This window comes from Ochlerotatus camptorhynchus, unplaced genomic scaffold, assembly GCF_037179485.1.
Source record: "Ochlerotatus camptorhynchus isolate MF236.1 unplaced genomic scaffold, CSIRO-AGI_Acam_v1.1 ptg000550l, whole genome shotgun sequence".
NCBI classification, from domain to species: domain Eukaryota; kingdom Metazoa; phylum Arthropoda; class Insecta; order Diptera; family Culicidae; genus Ochlerotatus; species Ochlerotatus camptorhynchus.
Window position 1 is genome coordinate 4802612 of NW_027041033.1, and position 22389 is coordinate 4825000.

Here is a 22389-nt window from a genome sequence, read left to right on the forward strand (position 1 = left end):
TCAAGTGGACCAACCGGTGGAAACTAACGATTTTATTCTAGTTGAAATTCTAGTACTACACTTTGTTTGTTTTGATTTGTTATGAAAGTTTGACAGATAAAATGAGGGATTCGTGGATTTTCCTATGTTTCGAGGGGTGCATCGATTAGCTTGGGACCGAAGAGAGTACGAGAGTTGAGCACGTTTCTTCGGGACCTTCTGATCTTAGAGTTATCTCTCTTGTTTAGGGCCGTATAAAATATATAAAAAAACACTTGCAGTTTTCAGAAAAATAACAGTGCTTTTATTAAATTGCTAAGCATTTCACACTAAGAAAACAAATACAACGAACATGTTCCATATTCACTCTCTGCTAAAATAAACCATCTTTCTATGCACACTTTGAACTAGTTCTTGACGCTAATATTTCACCTCTAGAACAATATCAAATTTTCAGTGAAACGATCCAAACCTTCACAAGGACAACATAACCTCAATCATCCAACGTAACGGCCTTCCGACCGTTGGATTTGAGCTGCACATTGAGAGAGGATTTTCCGTTCGTCTGTTGGCCACCTTTTCCGCCTGCAGCCGGGCCGCCGGACAAGTCCATCTTCGAGCCGTCGGCTGACGGCGGTTCCGATAGGCCAGATTCCAGCGAATTTCTCGAACCGGACGAACTCTTCCGGTGGCGGACCGGTTTCGTGTTGCCGGAGCACTTGGCCACGAACCGCAGTTCGGTCATCAGTTCCTCGCGGAAAGACATCTGAAAGGAGGGGGGAAAGGGAAAGAAGTAAGGGCAGTATTGAGATCGTGGGTTTTGTGCTGGACTAGAAAAAAAAAAGATGCAGAATCCACCGAAAATGTGTTTGTGATCTGATTTTGTTTTGTTTTGTTTGTTTGATGGGAACGACATAGTAGCTGGTGAAGATTTTAGCGGCAATAGTTGAAGCAATTAGTAAACAAAGTTTATAGGTATTGAGAGAATAGAATTAGAATGGAAGTGATATAATTTTGACATTTTAAGTGGATTCTGCAACCGATGTTATCGCTGTCAAAAAAATCACATTTTACATCAAATTTTTACTTACCGTTTCAGCAGAAATATTTCATGCTACAAGCGAAGCACATTCACATCGGTTTTACAGGTTAGTTGCACTTTTGTTTACATGATTAGAAGATGGTGGTTAGTGGGCGCAGCAGTGACAGAAAAAAAAACTTCTTACACAACCCCACACATACCTTGTGCTGCCGGGCGTATTTGGAAATCTCGCACAGTAGCTCACAGCAGCCGAAGGCCAGGGCCGTGGAACAACCTACAAAAAGTACGAAGAACACACCACCAACATTGTCCATGCCGAGCTCTTCGGCACCGTCGTCTGCGGAGCCTTGCTGCAAGAGAAATATGTATTGATGTGTTAGCGTGCGGTTAGTGTGCGTTCCAGTGTTCGGGACAGTCAACTAAAAAGGGGCTTAGAAGAGGACGCTCCTTTCTTGGGAGGGTCAACTAAATCCACTACAATACCATAGCTTAGGGAAGTTTCCAGGGGATTGGAGATGTGACCAATTCAGTACAGGGTTCGAAGCAATGATTTACACGCGCGGAATTGTAACCTAGGAAACCAAACGGAGGTTGCGAGGGGGTGATTGGGACTTCATGTTCAGGGGACGGGGTCAAATACGGTGCACGAAACGACCGGGAAAAGCGCGAACAGCGTAGCGTATCTATTCTAAGGTCGATGATGAAAACGATAAACAGCAGCAGTAACATCCAAAGAGAGAGAAAGAGAGAGAGAGAGAAAGATAGGGAATCGAACCTTCAGCTCCCGAGAACGGCTGTGAACGTCGCATAGCATCTCGCAGAAGCTTATGAATAATGCCACGACACAACCGACGATCAGCAGTACGAACACGCCTCCCACGTTGGCAACTTCCAATGCAAGGGCACCGCTTTCCTCCATCGCGTTCTATTGCAAAATCGGTTTGAATTGACCAAAAGAACCGAGTTATCGTTTATCATGAACGGAATACATAGATAGAGAGAGATAGAAAGTGCTCTCATTGTGCTTGTCTCAGAGAGCGGGAACGCTCAGTACTTACCGAACAGGCTCCGCCGCCACGCTTCTCCTTCCACCATTTGCGCTTTAGGGAGGTGAGAACACCTTGTTCCTGCAGCCGCAGGACAGCCTCGCTCAAGGCACTGCGGTAGGGAGAATCTGGAAAAAGGTCATAGAGTTCAGATCTTAAGGCCGTTCAGGACAAATTAATTTGACTTTTAGAAGAAGGTTGTTGGAGGGAAGTTAATTCAAGAGAAGAATTTCTTGGAAGTTCCAAAGCCAAATCTTAGAACAAGAATGTTACGACGTCAGCCAACTTACTCTTCCGCATCGCTATCCCGTAGCCCTTATCGTCCAGCAATCCTCCGATTTGCGTGACGTCGCACTCGCGCTCGATGATGTACTCGATCGAGGTCGATTCCATCAGGAAAGCGTAGTTCTCCGTCTTGACCCGATGCAGTCCCTCCGGATTCGAGGAGGTTAGCAGTTCCGGATTCTGTATCATGTACTGGTACATCTTCTGGTACGTCTTGTACTCGGCATCTTTGAAGAAACTGAACGTACTGCCGTCACGCTTGGCACCGTACTTGATGCTTCCGCTGGCGGCGGCCAAATCTTCGGCATTGCTGATCGGCGAATGGATCTGTTCGACCGTCAGGAAAGCAGCCAGGTTGGCAGTGTACGAAGAGACCATGATCAGCGTGAAGAACCACCAGATGGAAGCCACGGCACGGGTCGACGAAGCCCTGGAAAACAAACGTGTATTAATCAACCCCGAAACGGTCTACTAGCTTAACATACTTGGGAGCGATTTCCGAGCCCTGCTGCAGCAGGGCACCGATCGTAAACCACATCGAATTGCTGAAACTGAACTGATTCTCCAGCTCTTCTGGTTCCTCGATGCAAGGATACGGGTTGTCCCATTCCTTTGGCGACAGTCGACCCAGGATAAACAACGACATTGACACCGTCATGTACGCTCCACCCAGATACAGCCACACTTGCTTGGAAAAGGGAGACATGAAGGAGAACAGTGAAGGAGGTTCCTTTGTGGGTTTCCGGTAGAGAATCGAAATACCCAGGTTCATGAAAGGCATGGTGAAATCTACGGCACTTTCTCGATCCGACGTAATTGTCAGATCGGTGATGGCCAAATCTGCACGCCAGTCGAGCAGTTCCTGTACCATTCCGTTCCACTTGCCTGTTTCCCGATTCAGTGAACCGTAAACTCCGTCCTCCTGCAGGACGAAGGTGTAGTTAAATCCAAGCATCAACGACAGCTCATGGATAACATCAATTCCAAACCCCTCGAAGCGATCGTTACCACTCAACCGAGTCGGTGAGTCCTTGAGCATACCGTACGGAGGTGACAGTGCCGTCAGAACGATAAAGGTTCGGTTCTGCAGCGTTCCATCGTCGAATGCCAGCGCCGTGTGCTCCTTCTTCCGTGTGAAGTTCAACCCTTCGGTCGAATTCCAAACTCCGATCTTCTCCAAACCGGCCGGTCCCAGTTCCACAATATCTAGCAAGAAGTCCGTTCGATGTCCTTCGTGATCGAACTTCACCCACCGGGTCAGTCCGTGGATCGTAGAAGTCTTCATGTAGTTGATTATGCTATATCCGTTGTTCCACGTGTCGTCATCGTCGCACTTCAGCGACATTGTCTCCAGCGGGTGTGGTGGATCGATCCCAATCAAGTGCCTAAGCGCTTCTGCAAACAGCAGAACCGCATCGTACATCAACGCCGTTTCGACACGCATCGTCGCTGGATTTAGGCCTTCTTTCAACTCCAAGGTCTTCGATATCTGCGAAGCATTTAGGAATTCCGTAACCTGGTGAATCTTATCCTCCTCCGGATCGAGCAACCGAATGCCGGTGATGTTCGTTCCACTGTATTGGTACGGTTCCAGTTCGATGGTATGCAGATCCATCGATGTAATGATGACCTGATGGTGATCGGTCATCAGTCCGACCTGCTGGGCCTGCTTCAGCACCTCCGGCATGGACTCGATCGAGCAGGCCAGAATAATGTGCTTGTCGTCGGACAGTTTGACCCTCCGTAGCACGGGTCGGAAGTTGCCGTTCAGCTTCAGGTCCAGCTGCCGAACGGTCACGGTGTAGCCTTTGGGGTCGTTCATTTTCAGCAGTTCCGATATACCCGGCAGCCAGGGACCCGACTCGTAGATGATGGTGAAGTCCTTCCACTCGAATGCCACCACCAGATCGAGGAAGACCCGACCGAGGATCGTCGGGTGAGGGTGGATATTCAAGATGGGTAGCCGGGTGTGGGCATCCCAGCGGGTTTCGATGTGCGGCATTTCCTTCTCGTCGCAGATGCTGTTGACGTGGACGGCTGCCGTCGGGGAGCTCGGTCCAAAGATGGCTGCCACGCCGGACTGGAAAAGGGAAAGGTATGAAAGATGAGTTTCTTTAGTGGAGATACCTGCGGTAGATTTCCGGATTGGATGGGTTGAGAGAATGTAAATTCACGAATGTTTGTTAAGTCAAATGCCATATGATTAGAATACAGTCGAATCTCGCAATCTGTTTGGTGGGTTTTCTGGGAGAAACACAATCAGGTAAGTAAACGAATTAAATGTTTTGTCACTAATCTCACGGTCGTCAGAAGGTACTCCTTACTTCATCTTTCCCACATTCGATCTGTCAGGAGCTGCGAGCGTTTGTAAAGGTTTCGCAGAGCTTCTGCAAGATCCGTCGATCCATCATCCACTCTCGAGTATGCACCAGACACTGTCCCCCGTAGGAAATGGTTCGGCGTCAGTGCTTCGGTTTCATCCGAGTCCTGCGGCAAGTACGTCAGCCAGGATCTCATCTGTCAGGTTTCATCCGTCGTTCAGCACGCGTATCGCTTCTTTCACCGACCGCACCATCCACTCCCAGATACCCATGTGTGGGGTTCGAGGCGGAATGAAGTGTCAGGTGGTTGTGGAACTGCTTGCGATCTCCACGCACTTTTGGTTGATGTTTTCCATCTTGACCATCTCGTTGTTTGCTCCCTGGAAACATGTAGCATTAACGGAGAAGATTTGACTTGGCTTGCCGAACTTGCTACGGAAAAGAGCGATGGCCATTTGACACGACTCAGTCACCGCCCGTACGGCCAAACAGGTAGTCAATGCCCACGGAGCTGAAAGACCAAAGATGAGGACTGACTCGCTCAACTGAAAGTGGAGCCATCCTTGGCGATCGTAGACGATACTTGTTTACCTTACACCAGACGCAATCGCTAACTACTTTCTGGATCACCCGGACGCATTCTTGGAATCTGGAACCGCTGCCTTATTTCGTTGAACATGGTCTCCGAATTTGCGTGCCCGAACTCTTCATGATAGTGCTGGATCAGTTTCTGGGTCACGTAGTGGAATCGGGACAGAATGATCGGATGCCTTTTGTCGAAAGAACTCGCTTCGGCATTCGCAAGTCGACGGTCCATGCGTACTACGCCTTCGCTATCCAACACCGGTGAACATTTGTAGATTGAATTACCTTTCTTGACAGTCGTCATTGTTCCGTCCGGATGACGCTTCAAGTTGTCCATGAGCACGCTCATTTCGTCCGGAAAACAGTCCCACTGTGACTGCCGCCAAAGAATTGTGTCCGCCTGCTGGAGCTCTTCCTGTCCGAGTGCCATCGCTTCGAACAGCTGCCGCTGCTTCGCCGTAGCCCGTGCAGTCGCTATCGGCTCTCCTTTTCTTGCTTCCTCATCTGTTTCTTCAATCATCATCTCTTGCTTTGGCCACTGCTCTTCCGGCCGATACAGGAACGTTGGCCCGTTGAACCATTCTCCTTCACTTTGCAATGGCGAACCTTGTCCCCACTTCGTCAGCACATCTGCGATGTTCATCTTGGTCGGAACCCATCTCCAATCCGCTATTGAATCTCACCAATCAGGAATGCAACGAATTGCTTGTATCGGTGTTGACCGGAATTGAGTTAACTGCACACGGTTCGAGAGTCCATCCAGAAGACGGTGCTACTAATCTGAAATGAGTGCGTGCCCAGGATAGTTTGACTCATCCGAGCCCCCAGAACAGCACCCATCAATTCCAGGCGGGGAATCGATTGACGTTTTATCGGTGCCACCTTATCTCGGGACATCATTAGACTGCAGTGGACTTCTCTTCGATGACCGCTGTCAAGTATGCTACGCAGTCGTATCCAAGTTCGCTGTCATCGGTGAAGACGTGTATTTTCAGCGAATCACCTTCGGCCGACCTGGCACCACCGAGATAGCAGTGAGGAATCCTAATGGCTTCAACCTCCGGCAATAAACTTGTCCCCCGGCTTCATAACCCCCAAGAATTGTAGCCGATTTCCTGATCCCAGTCGCAGTTGGTACGCCACCGGTATTGGATTATTATTTTCCCGTGGATGGTGAACGGCGATAGTAGTCCGAGCGGATCGAAACGCAGCTTGCAAATAGTCTTTCCGTCGGTCGTTTTCGCTCGAGCAAGTACGGCATCATTTCTTGCGAACTCATCCATGTCCGGATACCAGATGACTCCTTAGATGTATCCTTAGATGTATCCTTGTCGCACCCGAAGTGTACTGGAACGGCCTGGAGAACTTCTGGTGCATTGGAAACTCAGTTCCGGATCTCCAAGCCTGCTTTCTGGTGGACCAAGCGCACCTCCTGCGCCAACTTCAACAGCATTTTCCACCTAGTCGACGCTGTCGAAGTGCGTAGTGGTGATTTATGATGGCAGCAGCTGCTTCGGGATACTGAACGGCCAATACTTCAGCGTTGCGGTTCTTGACAAACTGAGCCGAGCAAGGGGTCGATCCGAATGTCACCACGTCCAGACTTAGATGTTTGGCGAGTCGTCCGGAGATTGCCTAAAGACGAACCGCTGTTTTTGTTTATCCTCGGTGCGAATCTTCATTTGGTGAAACATCTTCTTCAAATCTCCACCGAACCTTGATCAGCGGAAACAGCATGTCGGGCCCTTTCAGCAGCTGCGAATTCAGTGAAACCCCTTGCACAGTCGGGATGCTAAAGCGCACAAGACGTACCTTACCTGGTTTTTTGGGGGTTTTGTACTACGCTGAGTGGGAGATACCAGACCTCGTAGGGAGAAGTTACAGCCAATTCATTCGTGGTAGCCAGGTGTGCATAACCTTTTTCCTGGTATTCGTCAATCTGCTTGCTTAACTCCGGATTCCTCTCTAGACGCCTCTCCAGCTGCTTCATTCTTTTGACGGCCACGAGGAAACTGTTCGAGAACCGTAGATCGTCTGCTTTCCATAGTAGGCCGGTTTCAAAGCGATCGTCGATTTGTTTGGTCGTCTGCTCGAGCATTTCCCTTATCGTTTATCCAGTGGAGCTATACCGGAACCATACGGAACATGGCCGTGCAGTTGGAACGCTCATTCCAACAGCATTTCCCACTGGATGCATCAGCGGATTGTGGAACTCCCTGCAAATGCCAACGTTACAGCGGATTTCAAACTTGCACTGCCTTCCATGGTTGCGAGTTACTACCTTCATCCGGTCCGCATACCGAAGCGTCCTAAAATCCGCGCAGTGCCGAAGACGGAGCTCCATGCTGTGACCTTGATTGCACGGCTTCAATCTTTTCCGGTCGGTTGAACTGGAACCTAAACTATTGGCTTCGTTGTGACGGTACAACGCACCTGTCTCCTTAAAGGTCTTCTTCCCGGACGATGGCCCACCTCTTGGCTGGTATGCTGTCTTGAAATCGATATCAACATTAGCCTCGCAAGCGTCCGACACGATCTCCATCAGGAAATCCGTTAGTGTTCGTAGCGTTGGTTCCTTCTTGCCTCTCCGGTAGTGAACCCATTCACGTTTTTCCCGATCGGGCAGTTTGGCAACCAAGGATTTTATCAAAAGCGGGTTGACGAGATGATGTCGAAGTCCCGCGGTCTCCGCAGGTTATCCGCTTTTGGAGTAATGGCTGCGAAGTTTCTCGATGACCTTCGGAATAGATTCTGGAAGAAACGGCTGACCTGATTCCACCTAAAGGGCGTCACCTTCAAGGGCTTCCTGCAATGGCATCAGGTTCTCGTGGTTCTTGTAGCCACACGCATCATTGGACGCTTTGTAGAACAATGGCCATTGCGCTGGATTGCCCGAAAATTTGGCAGTTATTTCAGTTTGAAGCTTTACCTCCATTTATATGAGTGAGAGGTATAGTAAACCCCCCTCTCGAACTACGCTCATGAGAATTATTTCAGTTTGGAATCTGACTTTCATTGGTACACCGGCAGTGTTGGCAGGAAAAGTGATTTTTGGCATTTAATTCGAAACATCGATCTTTGAACAGTTATAACTTTTTTTAGAGACATTGTAGCACTGTACATCCTTCGGCAATGTTGTAATGCATTTTCTGGACTAAACTTTTACATGATTGGTTGCATGATTCAAGTAAAATTGTGGTCCCCAAAAATGAAAAAATAGGTTTTCCCAAACTAATTTCCATTTTAATTTCAAACGCGATGCGGAAAGCTGGGTTACAACCAATCATCCCCAAATATTGCATAGAACATGATATTGCACTTTGAAGATGCACTACGGGTCATATTGATCCCAATGTCTTAAGGCCCAAGCGGAATGACAGCGGCAAAGGAAAAGCCCGACCTGAGTAAGCCTACTTGTCGGATTGAAAACTAGTTAGAACCAAATCGATTTCGGTTAGGCTTCTTGATGTCATTTGTGACAACTGTCAAACTTGCCGTTTCGTTTCCCCTTCCGGCCACATTGCGTTTGGCGAGACGTGCCGTAAACAGAACATTATCGCAAATCGTCTGAGCTGCAGTTAACGCGGATCCGCGATCGAGCATCGGCGGCAAGCTGTGACATAGACATGCGTGCACCATTAATTCCTCCCCTCGAATCAATACTACTATTTATACCGGCTCTCATCTACTTCGAATTGAACCAACCGACGGAAATTATCTTCCAATGAATTAATCATCCGATAATTTCAGCCTCACCAACCGCCATCCCGCTTCCCATTTCCCGCTAACGAGCAACCCAGTCACATGTGTTGACATTTATTGTATCGACGAACTCCTCCCCCTCCCCCTCCCTGCTTCCTCAAAGCAACTTTTCCAGTGCAGGAAGACCAATTATTCATAGCCACTCAAAAGCAGATAAATTTCATCCCTCTCAAATAAACACCCCTTCCCCATTCGCTCGTCGCTTCCCGGTGGTTCAACAATACCTCATCCTAATCCGGGAGCTATTCCGGTGGGGCAAATGAATGGGCATGAATAAATTAACACGCAACTTGATACTGGGACTGGGGCTCTGATGATGATGATGATTAGTAGGAGGAAGCCTGCGCTCTGTTGACAAGAGCAATAGTTATAGTTCCCCCTTCCCCATTTCGAGGCCCTCTTAGCGGGAAATGACTGCAGTCAAATCAACAATTTCGGGCTAATTCCGGACTTGACTCGACTGCACAAAACGCCGGAATCCAACTAGACAGGGGAAATATTTATCTTTTACATTTACTCAACTTAAAATGGAGCCGAGGCTGGAGTGGGGGGAGGCGGAAGGGACCAGGGTGTAGATGAGAGCAAATAGCGTAAGCGGCCACCCACGGCCACGCTCCAACCTTGCCGTTTGCTTGGTTTGAAGCTCTATAGTAGGTGAAACAGATCCTCGAGTACACGACCGATGGGGTGCGGCGCGTGGCGTTGGAACGCACTCAAAGTTACATTTACTACTGTAAACAATTTTCGAGATCGTTTACGCTTTTCATATTTCCCGCTTGCGACTTGCAGGAATTCCGATGTGCCTCGAAACTCATAATATATATTACATACACAGAAAGCTGTAGCAGAGTTGAGCGGGGAGGGGGTGTCTTTATAGTTATCTCCCGTATGAATGAAAGTGCTGTGGGGTACAATTGTCCATCGGTTGAGCATACAAACTAGAAGAGTCTATGGACAATGCTATTTTCTAAACTTTATATTGATTGAATAAATGGTCCAGAAGAGCTTTTTGTTTATCTACACTCAAAAAATTCCACACGCCATCATCATGTGTCTCACACTTAATTTTGCGCTTATTGTGAAACACATCCATTTCATGCTTGAATCTTATGCTATGAACCATGCCTGAACACTATGGATTTTAATTGTGACACACTTGGATTCTATGTGTCTCATATGGTGATATCAATAGCTTTGCACACCATAGTTCAATATTCTACAATATTCTACTTTATCGACTTCTACTTTACCGACTCTAAAAATTGAAACGACAAATATATAATCAAAACTGCCAGAGGCCAGAGCTTTCACATATATTTTTAATAGGTCTGATTTGGGATTCGATCATGGACTGTTGGGGTGTGCTGCTGCCGGAGTCTTCGTTCTATCTCACTGTGCCAGGGTTGTTCTCATATATGAGGCGGGTTAATAGGATAAAGTCACAACTCTTGTTTTCGATGTTTACCTTTCTGAGCAAGCAATTCACATCGTATTGAAATGCAAAACACTTTAAATCCATCTGTTTTGAACAGTAGCGTGATTCAATGTGCAATACACTTGAATAGAAAGTGAAAATTTTTCAACATTTCAAAGTTTGAAACACTCTAAATTAACGTGTATAACACATCGAACCAAGGTGAAATACACTTAAAGAAAATGTGATTCTGCATTTAAAAAATCAAGTGTTTAAACACTTCGATCAAACGTGTGAAATTTTTTGAGTGTAGCATTTTACGAGCGCCTCATGGCCGCCACAATCTGGCTGAGTTTCTGGCAGGGAACGTTTGATTTGAAGTTTGGGTTATGTCGTTTGACGTACAAACGATCAAATTTGACCGTTTACAGGTCAAACGACACAATCGAACGTTACCTACCAGAAAAACAACCAGATTATTGTGGCCATGAGCGCTCGTAAACTAATAATACAGTAATGACCCGATTTTGTCGCCCCTCCGCGCATCAGACTTTTATCTTACAATAATTTCAAAGCTTTCTCATTCATCTAAGATCTACAAGATGGATGTTTAAGGTGTACTATGGTGCAACAAAACCACTGAAAAAGTGTATGGCTTTCATAGAACATTACAAAAGATTTTCAGAAAGGGTATACATTCCAAAATTGATCATTAGTCACCACATTGCATTATAAAAAGGACATGTTCAGTGCATTGGAGAGGTAATTGATAAATTTAAGTGACGACCGACAAGCAGATGGGAATGATGTGAAAATGGCAATGGTGTTTTGCTATTGTAACCTGTAACAATTTATCCCATTTTGTGTAGTTTTGTCGCCAAATGTAATTCAGCCTTGTTTCACACGAGCGTGTGCCGTCTATGTTGTTAACTCGGTTCATTTAAGCGTGTGCGCATAGATCTGTGCACGTGGTTGTAAAATTTATCATTGTTGGGTGGTTTGTTTACCCATCAATATGGGTACTTTTGATATGCGACGCCATTTTTAAATTCAAGATGGTGGCTTTTAGTTTAAGAAAAAGTAGGAAATGCTGTCAAATACTTATCAATAAAGGTATTTTTGGAATCGGGAGGATGAAAATCGATATCCGACGCCATTTTGACATCGAAGCAGGCGGCTTCCGATTTACGTAAAAGTGGAAATTCAGTCAAATACTCATCAATATTGGTATTTTTGTAATCGGAATGAAGTCTATAGATCGAAAATTGATATGCGACGCCAATTCGAAATACAAGATGGCGGCTTCCGAGTTCAGAACATGTGGGAAATATTGTCAAATACCCATCAATATAGGTATTTTTGGAATCGCGATGACGTCTAGAGATTGGAAATCAGTATCCGACGCCATTTTAGCAATCCATCAAACACCCATACAAACGGTTTTTTAAGAAACCGGGTAACGTCTAGAAGCCGGGAATCGATATATGACGCCATTTTGTAATCCAAACGGCGGCTTCCGATTGGCGGAAAAGTGTCAAATACCCTAAAATATGGGTATTTCCAGGATGGGGATGGGACATAGATGCCGAAAATTGATGTCGCGCCGTCTTTTTTGGAATCGGGCTGACATCTAGAAGCCAGAAATCGATGTGCGATGCCATCCTTAAATTCAATTTAAGAAGAAGTGTCAAATAGGCTACAAATGGCATCGAATATCGATTTTCAGCATCTACGCGTGGTCCCCGTTCCAAAAATACCTAGATCTTAGGGTATTTGACACTTTTGTGAAACCCGATGGACGCCATATTGGAGTCCAACATAGCATCGGATATCGATTTTCGGCAACCACGCGTTATCTCCGTTCCGAAAAAAACCCATATCTTAGGGTCTGTTCATAAACTACGTAGACAGTTTTTTGGGATTCTTGACCCTCCCCCTCCCCCTGCGTAGACAATCGCCCATACAAAAATTTTAAAATTTGTATGGACCGTGGATAATTGTCAAGCCCCCCCCCCCCGTAGACAGTTACATAGATTATGGACAGCCCCTTAGGGTATTTGACACGTTTTAGGAAACTTGATGGCCGCCATTTTGGATTCCAAAATAACGTCGAATATCGATTTTCCGCACCTTCATCAACAATCAATACGAAACTAACGATTTTAAATTGGCTCACCACTTTAGTAGCCTATTGGTCCCAAGCAAACGATTAACGTACCCTATTCTAGTTGAAATTCTATTACTACACTATGTTTGTTTTGATTCGCTATGAAAATTTGACAGATAACATCAGGGGTGTGTGGATTCATGCAGAACATGCAGGGGTGAGTGAAATAGCTTGGGACTGCTTGGGACCGTTGTTCTGGTACTGAGTGAGCCAAAAATAATAATGATTTTCTTCGGGACCCAGTGGTCTTAGAGTTACCTCTATGACTTCATGTCGTCCTCGTTCCGAAAATACCCATATTGTGGGGTATTTGAGACTTTCCCTGATCCCGATGGCCGCCATGTTGGTCCAGAATGGCCTCGTTAATTTAATTTTCGTTCAATATAAAATAATATATTATTACTACACCTAATCTGGATGCCTTCCCTATCCGGATACTATATTTTGATGCCTCTGTCCTCAGGTCGTGACAAGTCGAATGAGTACCGAATTGAAGTGAAAGTGGAAAAAAACACGAAGGAAGCAGTTTTCGAGTCATTCATTGCGTCAATTGAAACAAGTTTTTGCATCAAATGAAATGAACTGAAGCACTCGACGAACGAAACAAGTGATAGTCCTGTTGTTATTAATGAACAAAACCTCGCACCGTTCTTGATAGCAGGTATATTTTATGCTTCAAGCTGGAAAACAAATTAATAAACACCGTGTACTATTTCATTATAAAGTCTTACTCACATTAAACAGTGCACTATTACACTGATAGTGACTCCTCTTAATTCCTCGTCCGTATTGGTCTAATTATCTGCTACGATAGTTATGGGAACATAATTAATCTCTAGCATTAAACAATTAAGTGTTTCTAACCTACCAAAGTAATTCACAATCATTGAGTCGCTATTTCCAAACAACTTTGCTATATCTAGCAATATTTTTAGCTGTAGTTTTAGAGTAGGGTAATTAGCATTAATTAAGTTAATTATATAAGCACAACTTACTCTCACCTATTAATTTCAAGTTAATTTATAAGGTAGGTAAATAGATAAGATACCACATTATCGCAATAGGTAAACATTCCAAAATCGATTATTCTATTGTATTCTATTCTATTGATTTCAACCTGTATAGAGATCTGTATTGCACTCATCCGTCCACTCAATGCGCACCTAGTGTTGTTTGAGCGAACCTTCGTTTCGCCCAATCGTTTACAGCGAAAGCGCCGCGGGCCGGGTTGCCGGTGCTGTGGTCGTGGCAACACCTGTCATGTTTGAAAAGAGGAATGTTCATCGTGACTCGATAACAAGAAACACGATGACTTACACGAAAATGATATTTTCTTTTCTTTGTTTCGAAAATGCAAAACCCTGATCCGGTGATTCATCATCAACGTCGCCAGGGAGGTTCCAATAGACGAGTTCCACTCATTCCCTTGCTACATAAGGACCGCTGCGAGGCAGCAATAGTGAAGGAGGTGTGACACCGAGGACAGCGAGGAGAAAGGGAAGGTCAGAATAGCCAATAGACGTCTAAAATTTAATAACTTCTTGTTTTGTTGTTGTTTCACCCAATCATCCGAACGACTTTGGGGGAAGTACCCTTGCTCTAGGCCGCCCCGCCGGAGTAAAATCGCGCCAGCTATAGGCTGAAAGATAAGTTGTAATTTACACTGTCAAATCCAAGCCCCCGGCAAGGTGACAGATAACCTTTGTTTCACGCGAGGTTTCATACCCACTTACAAGTAGTAAATGTTGCCAAACAATGTAAACAAAGGGATTGTCCTTCTCTGCCGCAACGGTATTTCTCTACGTGAAACCAACATTTTGTTTCACCATGTGTGGATATCAAACAACATGCAATAATTCCATATGAAAAGAGCGAAACGATTTTCGAGGTGAAATGAAATAAATCCAAACGAATTGAAACCTATTGATGGTGGTTCGTTTTACTAGATACTAGAAAGGCAATACAAATACTTTGCATTTAAGACCTTCGACAGATGTACAAAGAACACTGTTGTACCAACCGGTGGAAACTAACGGTTTTAAATTGGCTCACTACTTGACTGAGCCTATTGGTCCCAAGCAAACGACAAACGTACCCCATTCTAGTCGAAGTTCTAGTACTACACTATGTTTGTTTTGATATGCTATGAAAGCTTGACAGACAAAATCAGGGGTTCGTGGATTTACCTGGGACCGAAGATAGTACCAGAGCTGAGCCAAAAAGTTGAGCACGTTTCTTCGGGACCATCTGGTCTTAGAGTTACCTCTATGGTTGTACTAACATTGTACTCATTTTATGCTAGTACCTCAAATAGTACATTTTGCAGTACTAGCAGCTTCTAATTAGTACGCTCTTACTCGCTGCAAAACCATTCTTTGTTCATTATCGATGATAATAGTAATAGCGTAGAAAACACTGAAAGTATCCCCGCTCAATTCTCGTTTGTTTCGATTAATTCGATGACAATCACATATTTTCGTTTTAAAAACCACATGTTTAAGCATTTGGTTCTGTACTGCTCAAAAACAAACGAGGCTACACAAAAAAAGTTTCATAAACGATTATGAATTATGATTATGTGCATATGACTGCAAATCAAAACGACATTTCTAGCTGGCATCACTGGCCTTCATATGTCACTAATGTTAATTTTGACGTGGGACGTTACGAGTTCCACACGCGAGTCCTATTTTGTTAGGCGCGTGACAATAAGATGAATTTTAAACTAAAATTTTATGTACTTTACATCATTTCCACATTCACCCTATTCAGATAACACTTCTGAAATTCGTGAGTTTGACAGAACCACACGCTAAGAAAAAAGTATGCATTAATGCTTAGAGTTCAACCAGTTTCGAGAAAACCCGCACATACTCATAAAATGAATAAACACTGTTTACTCATCGGATGAATAAACGCGTTTTTCTCGAAACTGGTTAAATTTTAATCATTAATGACTAAAGACGTTTTTCTCAAAAGTGGTTAAATTGTGTACACCGGAACGATTTTAAATGGTTGATTTCGTATATTTCCATCATATTTTATTAAAAATAGTAGCAAAACAACAATAATGAAGACCGTTTATTTCTTGGTGACTTCAACATGGTGACGCAGATATCGGGGAAATCTTCAGACTTTTGCTGCCAGCTTCCCCTCTTGAACCAACCATTCCGTGACGTAGGCGTGCCAGTTTTGGAACTTTTCCAGTACTCCATATCGCGGAAACATCGACGAAAACTTGCTGCGCATCCTAGGCTAACTCAATCAGAGACACTTCAAATTCAGCCACTTTCTACGTGTCCGGCGACCTTCCCGTTCCATTGCCCACTGAACTCGATCCGGATCGTGCTACCGTTGGAAGCCCTCTGTAATGTAGATCAAAAGTTACTAAATAATGAAAGAATGTACCTTGTTAGATATACTTACTATTAGCATCGGCCATCTCTTTGGCCTGATCCCCCTAATCCCACACATCCTGTCCAACTGTACCGGACAACACTTGTAACAGCTGAATCTGCTGCTCACTAGCTCCTCCAACTTTATCATGGAAGAATATAGGAAACGGAATAGGAAGAAAACTTGGTTGTCGTTCCAGCACTCTATTGCGAAGGAAGCAGTAATTCCTTCCCACTGCTGGCGATGATGACGACTTCTTCTGGAAGTTCTCACCACACTCTTGAAACAAAAGGAAAGTTATAAATTACTATCAAATTGTCTATTATGATGATACTATAAACAATGTATCTACCTGCGAAAAAGTTAATCATTGTTAGCCGGCGGCGTTTTCGGAAAATACTTGTTTCCAAGTTTTTTTTTCAGCCACTAGAGAATACAATTTAGACACTTCTGTTGAAAGATTGTTTTCTCTGGAAATGTCTAAATTGTATACACTTTTTTGCTATAAAATTCAACCACTCTATGACAGCCCGAACAAGCTCTAAAAAGTGGTTGAAAAATAGTCATTAATGCATAGACTCATTTTTCCGTGCACCAGCACCAAAATTTCGGGGTACACAGGAAATATACTGGAGTTGTCAACTTGCCCCCGAGTTGAACAAATCGCAACTATTTTTTGGTACATCATCAGTTTTGTAATTGCTGATTTGGAAACTAGGTATCGCATGACCAGGGCATGCGAAAAGGCAAGTACGGGAATAGACCTCATAATCGTGCTCTGGTACTCTCTTCGGTCCCAAGCTAATCGATTCACCCCTCGAAACATAGGAAAAACCAATAACCCCTCATTTTATCTGTCAAGCTTTCATAGCGAATCAAAACTAACATTGCGTAGTACTAGAATTTCGACTAGAATGGGGTACGTTAATCGATCTGCTTGGGACCAATGGGCTAGTCAAGTAGTGAGCCAAATTATAATCGTTAGTTTCGTATTGATTGTTGCTAGAAGGTCCCGAAGAAACGTGCTCAACTTTTTGGCTCAGCTCTGGTACTCTTTCCGGTCCCAAGCTAATCGATGTACCCCTCGAAGCATAGGAAAATCCACGAACCCCTCATTTTATCTGTCAAGCTCTCATAGCGAATCAAAACAAACATTGCGTAGTACTAGAATGGAGTAAGTTAATCTATTTGCTTGGGACCAATAGGCCAGTCAAGTAGTGAGCCAAGTTAAAATCGTTAGTTTCCACCGGTTGATAATACGCAGTCAATGGTTGCTTCGATGAGGCAAAAGTGGACTACAGTAAATGTCCGAAAACAGGAGATCAGCTATGAAGACAGCCTTAACTACGTCGCGGTGAACACTGCGAAGTTGTAGGTTCAACAAGTTACATCGACTTTCGTAATTAGGGAAGTTTTTCGGAGTCTCTCCAGGGTAGCTAACGAAGAGCAAAGCGAAAAAATCTCCTCTGAAAAGACTTAAGTCGATTGCTACGATCTAACATCTTCCCTCTTAAGTCATACAGTACGACTGAATCTGCCGTCGTTTTTGAATAGGAGTTGGAACTGGAACCGGATCTGGTTGCGGAGGGTTTTCTTCATCTTCACCAGTCGTCACCTGCAGGATCGCCGTTTTCTGGTTCACCTGCTTAGACTGGTACGTCGACAGTGGATTCGGACCAGGAACAGGAACAGCTTCTGGTGCACGTTTCTTCAACATATAGGCCGTATCAGTCGTTGCAGATCTTCCATGAACATTTTGTAGCTCACCTATGCAATTCGCTCGATGATTGTGGCGGTCTGTCACTGCCAGGAATTTCTGTATTGTGATAAATTGTGTCTCCTGAAGTAAATGTATCCTCCAACGTCTATAGGAGTAGCATGTAGTCCTTAGCAGCTGTGATAGTGGCACCGATGAAGCCCAATGGATCGATCAACGTAGTGAACCTGTCGATTGGTTAGTACTTTGTCGGGATTGATAGGAGGATTTCTAAGAAGCCAAGTCAGTCCTAAGGCATCAACAGAAGGGTTTGGGTCGAGATTGATCCCTTCGAATGTACGGAGTACAAGATTCTCCGCGTTAATTCCGTGCAAAACCGCTGTACGGCTGGATGCCCATTTTCTGAGCTCGTCATTTTGTCTAGCTGAATCTGCAATTCCTTGGCCTCTTCCAGAGTATTACCAACCGGTGGAAACTAACGATTTAAAATTGGCTCACTACTTGACTGGCCTATTGGTCCCAAGCAAATCAATTAACGTACCCCATTCTAGTACTACACTATGTTTGTTTTGATTTGCTATGAACGTTTGACAGACAAAATGAGGGGTTACTGGATTTTCTTATGTTTCGAGGGGTGCATGGATTAGCTTGGGACCGAAGATAGTACCAGAGCCAAAAAGTTGTGCACGTTTCTTCGGGACCTTCTGGTCTTAGAGTTACCTCTATGGTATTACAGCTCGTGATCACATCATCCATATCCATGTCTTGGATAGGTGCAGCTACTTCCAACAGATATCGATCGCCTTCGTCCTTTACCTGCATGCTGTCAGTTTTGATCTCACCACTACTGAACAGCATGGCGCCACCTTCCAATGGGCAAATAGTTAACCGGAACAATAATGTATGGAGATTTAAACATTTTTCCAAAGCTATTGATTTTGGAAGCGAAAACAGGTGTAGGGGTGTTGCGTAAAAAATTGATCCAACACCCTCACCAAATAAATGTAATGATTTCAGAAATGGTAAATATTTCGTTAAAATCTAAATTTCCGGATTTCTGCATACAAAATAAATCGTCGTAACTTGCTTTTACTAGCAACATCTGTTCCAAAAATCAACCATGCTTTTCATCCGTTGGTTGAGTATGCGAGAATCAGTATGGTTGGACATTTTTCTCAGCAATACATGTTTCCTGTGGCAGAAATTATAGAAATTGAGAGTAGTGGAAGTAATTCCCTTTCAATGCTTATTCAGGTCAAACAAAGTGAACGACAGCCTAAATAAATCATTCATGGGATTTGACGTTCACTTATTTCCGGGAAATTATTGTTAAACAAGCTACAATTAAATAAAAATGATTCTTCCCCATACCGTTTTATCCGCTTTACTACCAGTCTCCAGAGAGCAAAAAAAATTAAATTTAAGAGAGAAAAATTCGCTCTCACAAGTTCAATCTATTAACATGCCATATATTTTGAAGACACTCTATTTGTGATTTCCCTCTCACAGACTACAAAATAGAGTACCTGACACAGCAAAACATGTCTGGTAACTCTATATATACATTTAGATTAATATCTGAAGTCCCTCCTTTGTTACATATTTTGCACAAAATATACTTTCTGCCCAGCCCCATTCTTAAAAAACGGCGGGAAATTATGTTAGGGGCGGGGCTTAGAAAGGGATGTTAATCTAAATGCATATATAGAGGTACCATGCATGTTTTTTTCGCATTGCCCTCTGTTAACAATTAACGGAACTAAGTGTATGCGTAACAGAAAATTAACACAGAAGCATGGTAACATGATTAATTGTAAAATTTAAAACAAACATGCAACATTCTACATAGGAATATCGAATGAATCGGACCCCCCATACCCCCATACTGTTGATATGCTACTGAGCAAACATTAGTCGGCCGTGCTAATGCACATGCACAGCACTGACAACGTGTAGCGGTAACATGATTCAAATGATGCGGAAAATATTTCCCGCTAGTCTCGGTCCATGGCAAATATAGAAATACACAGACAGTTGAATAGTGTGCAATAATTTATCCTTGAGTGAGGGGGAGATTGATTGGATGGAAAGTCCATATTTCATAATGCCATTTCCCCGAACGCGTGCATCGCCAGAATATGAATAGGGAACTTTTCAGTTGAAAAAATGCGTTTGAAATGCGTTCAATGCCATCTAGTCTGATGGAATGAAGAGAGAGAGAGAGAGGGAAATTGCACCCGTAAAATGTTTACACTGCACAGCAGTAGGTAATCAAATCTCGGAACTGTTCAGTACAGTAATTTTTTCGGATTTGTAGCAGTTTTTCCCAGCAAGTTGAATTCCGATTTTAATTTTTTCATAACGCGTGTTTTTTTCTTCGATAAATGCGTTGAGTAATCATGGAAGCTTAAATTCGGTGAATAAATCCATTCACTCATCAATAGGCGTCAGAGCAAATAGCGAACAATTTTAATGGTTCTTGATTCCGTTCCAAGTAGTTGCTTCACGTTGAATCCCTTTTTTTCCTGGAAAATTCGATGAATGTCTCTTTTGTTTACATCTGGCTTCGATGTAGCATTGATAACGTCATGCAATAAAATGAGAACTTCGAATGAAAGTGAGCCAGTTCTCGTTTGCTTTTTCAAAGGGACGTATCCGGTTTTGTAAAGAAAAGGGTTTCGGAAAATTTACGTTTGAATATTTGATTTCAAAAGCACCTTTGAATAGGTAATGGAGAGTTTGGCCAAATGATCAATAAATGTAATCCCTAATCTCGAGTAAGCCGCGAGTAAAGGGTGTCCACGATGAAATTGCCACACACAAAATTGATTCGCAAAATTCGAGTTTTCATCCGATTGCCATCAAATTTTCAGGGATTGAGAAATAACTATTAAACTTCATTTTACCATTTTACTCGTATTTTATTTACAGTCCATACGCAAATGCCCGCACCTTGGCCTTAACCCCGGCCATAAGATTCTGCACAACCTGTGAATCAACCGTTTTTTGCATGTAAACCCATACTTTCTTCAGTTCCTCGACTGTCTTCACTACCTTAGATCGTTTAAGAAGGTGCTGCTTCATAATCGCCCAGTACTTCTCGATGGGGTGGAGCTCCGGAGTGTTGGGAGGGTTGAACATTTTCGGCACGAAATTGACCTTATTGTCCGCATACCACTTCAGCACGTCCTTGGAGTAGTGGCATGAGGCCAAATCCGGCCAGAAGATTGTTGGGACGTTGTGGGCCTTCAGGAGAGGAAGCAGCCGCTTCTGGAGGCACTCTTTTATGTACACCTGTCCGTTCATCGTGTCCTGGGTCACGAAAGGTGCACTCCGCTTCCCGCACGTGCAGATGGCTTGCCAAACCAGGAATTTCTTCGCAAATTTGGACATCTTCTGAGTGCGGACATGCTCCGGAACGCTGAACTTATCCTTGGCCGTGAAAAACAGGTTGCCGGGGATCTGTTTGAAGTCGGCCTTCACATATGTTTCGTCGTCCATGATGCAGCATTCAACTTTCGTCAGCATGTTGAGGTACAACTTCCTGGCACGGGTTTTGGCGGACTTGTTCTGCTTCTCGTCGCGATTAGGGGCCTTTTGTACCTTGAACGTTCGAAGCCCAGCCTTAGTTTTGGCCTTCTGGACAAAACTTCGGCTTAGGTGCAGCTTCTTAGCCACATCCCTAACGGAGGCGTTCGGATTTCGGTTGAAGGTCCCAACTACGCGGTTGTGATTTTTGGTGTTGTACGGAATACTTTTTCCTTCACTTCTGGGCTTCCGATCGGTGGTCAACCGTTCCTCGAACCGCTTAATCACTCGCGACACCGTGGAATTCACGATTCCCAACGTTTTAGCGATGGAACGATGCGAGAGATCCTTGTTCTCGTGATGAATGCGCAAGATTTTATCACGCACGAGCTGTTCTTTCGACTCCATTTCCGCGAGTTTTGATCACAGGACTTTAAAACTTGCAGGATGTAAATAATGCACTATGAACTAAATCCACCCAAATTTTCATTAAATTCTACACAACGGTTAAAAAATTAGAGCAATTTCATAGTGTGGCAATTTCATCGTGGACACCCTTTAATCGGCCCCCGTTCTACTAACATTAGTTGTAAGAAATGATATTAATGTAAAAAATATTCGGCTCCGCAAAGCTAACGCATTTGAGCCTTGACAAATACATGGATTATAAAAAAAATCAATAGCTTTGCACATCATAGTTCAATATTCTACAATATTCTACTTTATCGACTTCCACTTTGCCGACTCTAAAAATGATTTTTTTAAATATATAAAAACAAAACTGCCAGAGGCCAGAACTTTCACATAACTTTTTAAATGGTCTGATTTGGGATTCGATCATGGACTGTTGGGGTGTGCCGCTGCCGGAGTCCTCGTTCGATTCCACTGTGCCACGATTGTTCTCATATATGAGGCGGGTTGATAGGATAAAATCACAACTTTTGTTTTCAATGTTTACCTTTCTTTCTTGTTTACCCTTCTTTCTGAGCAAGCAATTCATATCGCATTGGCATGCAAAACACTTTAAATCCATCTGTTTTGAACAGTAGTGTGATTCAATGTTCAATACACTTGAATAGAAGGTGAAATTTTTTCAACATTTCAAAGTTTGAAACACTATAAATTAACGTGTATAAAACTTTGATCC

The 22389-nt window shown here is 43.9% G+C and overlaps 1 protein-coding gene across 2 annotated transcripts in view; it reads right to left on the reverse strand.

Moving 5' to 3' along the window:
- Window positions 1-268: 268 nt before the first annotated feature.
- Grik (grik) overlaps window positions 269-22389 on the reverse strand; it is a 57944-nt gene continuing 35823 nt past the window's right edge. Inside the window, exons 3-8 of one of the 2 annotated variants that reach the window (XM_065236407.1) lie at window positions 2838-4432; window positions 2358-2782; window positions 2080-2195; window positions 1797-1946; window positions 1222-1371; window positions 269-745 (exon numbers count right to left, since the gene is read on the reverse strand). In XM_065236407.1, coding sequence (XP_065092479.1) covers window positions 473-745; window positions 1222-1371; window positions 1797-1946; window positions 2080-2195; window positions 2358-2782; window positions 2838-4432 — 2709 coding nt within the window. In that variant the 3' untranslated portion in view covers window positions 269-472. The remainder of the gene's footprint in view (window positions 746-1221; window positions 1372-1796; window positions 1947-2079; window positions 2196-2357; window positions 2783-2837; window positions 4433-22389) is intronic. The other variant, XM_065236408.1, reaches the window with a different exon arrangement.